General features: G+C 38.3%; 1 protein-coding gene across 1 annotated transcript; it reads left to right on the top strand.

Moving 5' to 3' along the window:
* The first annotated feature begins 4640 nt into the window (after positions 1-4640).
* LOC120288801 (bidirectional sugar transporter SWEET4-like) lies at positions 4641-7859 on the top strand. Its single transcript, XM_039302959.1, has 6 exons — positions 4641-4683; positions 6047-6083; positions 6467-6683; positions 7201-7362; positions 7461-7580; positions 7710-7859. The coding sequence occupies exons 1-6, from the start codon at positions 4641-4643 to the stop codon at positions 7857-7859; spliced, it is 729 nt and encodes a 242-aa protein (XP_039158893.1).
* The last annotated feature ends 215 nt before the right edge of the window (positions 7860-8074 follow it).

Raw genomic sequence — 8074 nt, forward strand, 5'->3', positions numbered from 1 at the left:
TATAATTAAATTAAATTATATGGATCACTAGACCTTTAATTATATGTATAAAACATTCACAAATTGCATGCAAAGGCAAAATCGAAAATTAACAGATTATGGGGACAAAATTGTAAATTAAAAGATAAGGGGCAAAACAGTAAAACAAATGACCCACGGCAGAATCATAATTTAAGGCATTGGGGGTTCGCATGCCGAGTCGGGCGTGTGCCCTGTATGCACCAGAGTGTCCACACAAGCGTGTGGGTCACACGCACTTGAGCGCATACCGTGCACATGCCTACCCTTTGGGCAAGTGCATAGAACCCACGCGAGCCTGCCCTTCTCTAGCGATCTCGTATGTTTTCTCTTCTGCCGTGCCTTCCACCGCCCGATTCCCCTCCGACCACTCACCTTAGGCCAAAATATGTGGTGAGTTTTGGAGACCACACCAACAGGACCACACAAATTCCAAGAATTGGCTAAAATAGCCAATAAATTGGCCTAAATCAAGCAAAATTTTGCCAAGATGCAAACCCTAACCACCATGACTTCCACTGCTTAATTTGCCTCTAGCGATAACTGTAATGCTGAATTTACTTAGGGCTTTTGTTGCCCATGGTGATGTGACCACACTTGTCCGAAGTTGGGTGTTGGGTCACCTAAATTTGGTTGGAATCGCTAATTCAATCAAAAACCCCACGAAAAATCATCAAGGCAGAGATATAAACTTGATTTGGTACCAATTGCTAGAGTTTTGCAAAAGACTAAATATCCCGATTATTCATGGATAAACAAAACTCATGCATAATTAGGATCGAACGTGGAAATATGAGAAATTCTATTCTAACCTCTAGCCATTGATGAAGTTCGATTGAAGTTCAAATTCGCAAAGCCGTGAATGATTGATGAATGGATGTTTTTAGCTAACAGCCCTCTTAACATGATGGTGTTTTTTCCGATTATCATATTATTTAACTTTTGAGAGGGGTTTAATTTAGACCTATTTATCTCTTTCTTTTAGATAACGTTTTCCATTAAAGCAATTATCTTAAAATTGGACAATCACCGTAGTAATTATGCAATTTAATGTGGATAATAAATCGTCAATAAAATTAATATTGACAATGTGCGATTATATTAATATATTATGACAATGAACTCTCTGTCTATGTTTCTCGATGCTTCTCCGACTACTCCAATTTCCCACCTACCAGCAATACGACAAGATGAGTAAACCCCACCTCAAACTGTCTAAAAGTGGTATCGGTTAGAGGTGGTCCTAATCATTGATTCTCCTGTATTAATCAACACTATGCACATTATACGTGTGTTGGGTGATTGATGGGTCGGTACTATTGTCACCTGTCCTACAACAGTACGACAAGGTGATTAAACCCCACCTCGAACTGTCTAAAGTAGTGCCGGTTAGAGGTGGTCCTAATCATTGATTCTCCTGTACTAGCCAAGACTCTATGCGCATCGTACGTGTGTTGGGTGATTGATGGGTCGGTAGTACTGTCACCTGAAATAACGACAAGTTCGGGCTTTTGGAGTTAGCAACCATGCATGCTGAGTAGCTAGGGGAGAATATACTACGTGGGCCGGCCGCTCCACTTCACTATGCTGCCGGACCATTTACAAAACGACACGTGGCGCCAGGTGGCGCCAGGGGCCCCACGAACGGAGCGTCGCTCCCTCTTTCTTTCTCCACTGTTCATCTTCCCAGCACGCAACTTTTGTCACAGAAACGGAACGACCTCCATTTTTGTTCTCTCTCTCTTTCATGTTCTTCGATCAACGGTGACAATGCCAGACATAAACAGCGCCGCCTCCAAGCCACTGCAGATATCCGACATGTTCCAGAATTTTGCCTTCACCTTCAAGGCCAAGATCTTCGAGTTGTTTGCCGACTACAACAAGGAGGCACCGCTGGCCATCGGCAGCGACTCGTCCGACAGTTTTGCGCTGCTTGACTTTGCTGAGGAGGTCATCACCAGTCAGAGGGTCGTCATCATCAAGCCCAATCACTACAGAGCCGCCACTGGTGCGGCCCAGTTGCGCCTATCGGAGCTCGACCTCTCGGGGTGGAAAGGGAAACCCTTGGCTGGAGGGAGCTTGCGGTTTGTCCTTGGAGTCGACGCGATTGGTTGGGATGCCGTGGAGAAAGAAAAGTTGCGTGTTGGGGAAAGTGACCAGTGGAGAGAGAGAAAGAGGGAGAGACACTGAGAGATTCATCGGTGGGACCCACCAGCGCCACATGGTGATTTCTGAAGGGTCAGGCCCATAATGACATGGAGGTGGCCGGCCCACCCGATATTTTCTCGGACGAGATGGTTAGCATAACGTGCTCAGTGCTCGCGTTGGTTAGTGAGAAAATAAAATGGAATAACGGACGAGTGGTCTTTGAACTTTAACCAAATATATAATGTGACCATTAAATTTTTAATTTTTTTAATATGCTCTCCGAACTTTAGCTCAATGTGTAATGTAATCTCTAAGTTTTTAATTTATTAAATGCGGTTCACAATTTTTTGTTATTTGTTCAATTTAATCCTTCCACTATATGAAAATATTCAATATTATCACGTGAGACAACATTAAACATTTTCATTTAGTTTGTGGATAATATTGAATATTTTCATATATTTTACGAACTTAATTGAATATGTAACAAAAGTCTAGGGATCGCATTAAATAAATTGAAAGTTCATAGACCATAATACACATTTGGCTACATTTTAGAGATCACATAGAACAATTATAAGTTCATAGTTCACATTGCACGTTGGGTAAAATTTTAGGGACTATTTGTGTCATTTTCCCAAAATAAAAAATTGAATTCTCTTACTCTATTTTTTAGAGTCTCCTTTTGCATTTTTTTTAATTATTACCACGGAAAACTCCAAATGGATAAACATGCGATAAATTTACCATTAACTAAATTTTTTATCATGAAAAATCACAAACTAATATACCTGATAAATTTACATTTTCGTTAGTTTCCATTAAATTTTGCCGTCAAATTGCTGAGTTTGATCACATGACAATTGACAAGTATACTAATTTAGTATTTTACCTTCCACTTGTCATAGGTATACAGTTTGGGGTTTTTTGTGGCATAAATTCAATTTAACGAAAACTAATTAACGGTAAATTTGTCACAAGTATTTTAGTTTGGGAGTTTGTTATGATTAAAAAATTAGTTTGAGATAAATTTGTTATATATGTACCAATTTGAGATTTTTTGTGGTATTAATTATTATTTTTTGTTTAAAGTCTCCTTTTGAATTTAAAAATAATAATATGCGACTCCCACTAGCTAGAGATGAAAATTCGATTATATAATCGGCTAAAACGCATGCTTAGTCATAATCGATTCACTAGTATTGTGCATACATCATCTTGCTCGCTCCCAATCCGCAGTGGATTGAATGACATTCAATGTCGGCTCTTATAGATTCAGTGGGAGGCCCACGCGCATATTTGTGTGATCTCTATAAGAAACTTGGCGCTTTTAATCTCGACCACATTGCATGTAGAATTGATATTGAAGACACAATATGGCAACTTTTTCCTACACATCCACATCCCTCACCGTTAAGGTGAGCATTTAGTTATTTGCCAAAAATCTATCCAATAATATCATGACACGATGTATGTGTGTGTATATATAATAGCAGCTTACGTACCTACTATCTATTAGTTGCATGTATGGCACCGATCGAGGTCCAAACGTCAACCCAACTCTCAATATTACCTCGCAGTGTACTATGATAGTTGTATATAATCGATCAATCCCATCAGGTTTATACGGAAAATCATGATCTATTTTTGTATATAACTGGTGGTTACAGTTTGAGATATTGACTAATCATCCAAATTACTAGTGATGGATGCGGATTGCACAATTGGCAAACCCTTCTACGCTCATACACTCGATAAGGTCCAAGCCAAAATTCTAGTAGGTGATTTGAATAAGGATTATAAAAAAATTCAAATGTGGATTGAAGGATTTGAATTTGAATTTGAATAAATTGCTCAATGGATAAAGAGAGAAAGAAGGGCCCACGTTTTAATTAGGAATCACATTTTTTTTCTTTCGCAATAGTTGGCAATTCCAATATATATCCCTTCTAAATCCACGCTAGAAAATAGAAAAAAAGAAAAAGAAAAGCAAAGAAAGATCACAAGCAAGGATTTTTTTTTTTTTTTTTGCCCTGGATCACAGGCAAGGATTTGATGAGCAAGACCGTGTACACTTATTAATCTGTAAGCGAAGCTTAACACAAATCTGTTTAATTAATTAAGCTTTTTTCCGTGATCATTGTGCTTTTAATGATTTTTTTTTTTTTGTGCGTGTTTAATAATTTTGAGCGAAGATAATTTAGGAATAATGAGATATTTTTTGACGAGGGAGTAATTTACGGGCAAAGATCTCCGTGAATATCACACTACAACTGAAACTCCACATCTCTCTCCCTCTCTCCCTCTCCTCTCTCTCTCTCCCTCCGCTTTCACTCCATATATATAGGCTGCATACTCCCTCTCCCTCTCCTCCGCTTTCACTCCATATATATATAGGCTGCATTACACGCAGCTTTCTCCGATCATCACGATACCAAGGTGCTTCTCTATCTAGCTTGCGAAGGATAGTGGAGATGGTGATGGCTAAAGCAGCTAGGAACACGGTTGGCATCCTCGGTGAGCTCATAATCTCCGATGATCTAATGCTGGATCGCGTTCTTCATTCGTGCTATTGTCACATGTTTAGACTACGGTAATCCTATCTGTTGTTTTTGTTATTGCCGTTTTGACTCTTCTGAAGAGATTGCGAAGAGCTCACTCGGGTAGCTAGCTACGCCTGTTTCCAAAGTAACCTGTCTTACATGGGATGAGAAAGGGGCGAACGCCATTAATGCTTGATCCAAGAGATACGTGTAGAAATTGGAGTTTCGAGTCCCCTTCTTTGTTAGGGCATGAAGCAAGGTGTGCATGGTAGAAGATGGGAAGTGCTGAATTGGGCTAGGTTTCAATGACATAAATTTCTTGTAATGAAGCAAATGTTGAACAAATAGGCATGGAGATCAGCAAAAACCCTTTAGATAGATGGAATCAGATGTTAAAAGAAATATATTTCACCCATGGCAATTTTGAGTGCAGGAAAGGGTTCCTGTCTTTCTTGGGGATGACAAAGCTCAATTGTAGGCAGGGAAGCTATTTCTCAGGAAACAAGGAGGTGAGTTTGTAATTGAGAGGATATTCGCATGCCTGAGATGGATGGGCAAAAAAAGGGAGTTATAGAAGGGCTAGCGAATCATGATGAACTTCAAGTAGTGGCTGGCTTGATTAATAAGGAGAATAAAATATCGAAGGAGCAAACTCTGCAAAGTTTATTCGATGAGCAGATAGTAGATGGAATACTTACAATTCATTAAGTATGAATTACAAGATGGATAGCTTGGCTTGGACTGGAAGTAAATCAAGAGACTAAGTGATGATTAGGTATAATCAAATTCGAGAAATGGAGCAGCAATAGTGTCAACCACTCATCATCTTCCTACAGACAACAGAGGACATATTGCTTCAGTGTCGCTGGACGAAGGAAGTTTGGTCATACTCCGGAATACAAATCCATTAAAATGGATTAATACCACAAAAATTACAAACCGTACATTTATAACAAATGAAGAGTAAAACACTAAACTGGTAAACATGTTAACTGTCACGTGTCAACCAACTTAACAATTTCATAGTAAAATTTAACGAAAATTAACATAATTTAACGAAAACTAACATTAGATAAATTTGTCCTGGATGTATCAATTTGGGTTTTTGATGGTTAAAAAATTAGTTTGGGGTATATTTGTTACCGGTTTCTCAATTTGGGATTTTTTTGTGGCATTAACCCTATAAATTAACCCCTCATTCTCGTGTTTGCCCCTTCTTTTAATGAACGAAAAGTAGGTAACTGTTCATATGATTTCTTTCTACTCTTTGTGATAGAAATTCATGGATTTCGTTCCGATAAGTTTATTGACTTTGTCTTTACTTTTTCACTGAACAGGGAACGTTATATCTTTCGCTCTTTACCTCTCCCCATGGTAAACTTCGCTCACCCTCTTATTATTATTTTAAACATGCAATACTATACATAGAGCCATCTCAATTCGTGAGTGGCGTATCACAATTTTCTTTTTTGGATCTTATCGGTAAATGTGGTTGGACTTACTAGATCTATTGATGTTGATGCACTTTCTTGTATGTCACCCACATCTAATACAATGGATGTATTACATGTCTTTGTTGTGACAAAAAAAAAACTAATTTAAGTTAATGTTCACGAAACATCATCTAGCTTGGTGATTATGTCACATCAATTGAACTTGCTAGAGAGAATCCTATATTAGATGTTTTCCTAAATTATAATGCATTAATGTATAGTGCTCTCGATTATTAATATTTCTATATCTATTTTGCTTGGCAGTCCGACATTTCATAATATCATTAAGAACAGGTCGGTGGGGGAATTTAAGGTAGATCCTTACCTTGCTACTGTGTTGAACTGCACCTTCTGGCTTATCTATGGCTTGCCCTTTGTGCATCCTGACAGAATCCTTGTCCTCACCATCAACCCCATCGCTCTTACAATAGAGCTCATCTACATAGGCATTTTCTTTTACTATGCTCCAAACCAGGGAAGGGTATGTGCTTGATATGTCTTTGAACTTTATTGATTCATTATTTTTTATCTAGGTTTTCTGAGATTTACCTTCGAAATTGTCTTACCGATAGCTTTTCTACTATGTATTCCAAGTTTCTGTACAATAATTGGATACATTCTGTCACTAAATTCAAATTTATTCACATAGAACATTGTTGGCATACAATAATGATAGATGCACTATAGTTAGTCTTGTTCTTTTTATTTTTTCTTAATTTAACATTTATTTAGTTTGCTGCTCTTGTAAAGTTTTCTAGTGAAACGTTTATGATTATGTTATGTCCTATTTATGTAACACTCATCCAATGAACTGAAATGCGATACATATCTTAGTTTTCCGTAAATATACCTTAAGTCAAGGCGCCTTAGTTTTGTATACCGTTTTCTAGACACTCCAATATCCAAACATTGCAGTGTACAAACACTCATTCCGTCCTAGTCACTTTGACAAACTTCAAAACATTGCAATTGATGGTGGTAATTCTTTCTTTTGGCAGAAGAAGGTGGTCTATTGGCTCTGCGGGGAAGTCATCTTCGTTGCTACGGTGTCGCTGGTTTTCCTGTTGGTTTTTCATGACCACAAGAGAAGAATCCTTGCTTTTGGAATCATTTGCGATGTGTTCAACATCATAATGTACAGCTCCCCTCTTACCATCATGGTACGTACACATCCATCCCCTTCCCTCGTTATAAACTAAAAACTTAGTTTGTCACTTGTCAGATTGTTTTGTCACTTTCATTGCTTTGTTTACTGCAGAAAAAAGTGATCTGCACAAAAAGTGTGGAGTACATGCCCTTCTATCTCTCCCTAGCCAACTTTCTCAATGGCTGTGTGTGGACTGCATATGCCCTCATCAAGCTCGACATCTTCATTCTGGTAATTGAAATGGAATTTGAATTAGTTTCAACGCTTCTTTTTTCGAAGTCAAGAGGAATTAAAAGAATCCACCACATACACAAACCTGTTTGATCTAACAATCATGCATAACTTGGGAACAACCTGCAGATTAGCAATGGGCTTGGGGTGCTATCCGGTGCGGTGCAGCTCATACTCTATGGATGCTACTTTAAGTCCACGCCGAGAGATGAGAAGGTGGTTGACGCGGAGGCTTCTCAATTCCAGCTCTCTATTTCTGATGGACCAGCTAGAGTGTGATCAAGGAACATTACCCCCACTCCACAGTATGCTTATCTCTCTGTCTAAAAATTCTGCGCACTTGTCGCTAGGGCTAAGTTGGGAAAAAAAAGAACTTGTACTGGTTGTTAGGGATAATTAGGGATTTCTTTAAAATAATTTCTTATATTAGAGATATTTAATAATTCTAATAATTCTCTATATCTCTCAATTCTGAGCGTATATCTCGATTCTAG

The sequence above is a fragment of the Eucalyptus grandis genome, chromosome 10 (genome assembly GCF_016545825.1).
Source record: "Eucalyptus grandis isolate ANBG69807.140 chromosome 10, ASM1654582v1, whole genome shotgun sequence".
Classification (NCBI taxonomy): Eukaryota; Viridiplantae; Streptophyta; class Magnoliopsida; order Myrtales; family Myrtaceae; genus Eucalyptus; species Eucalyptus grandis.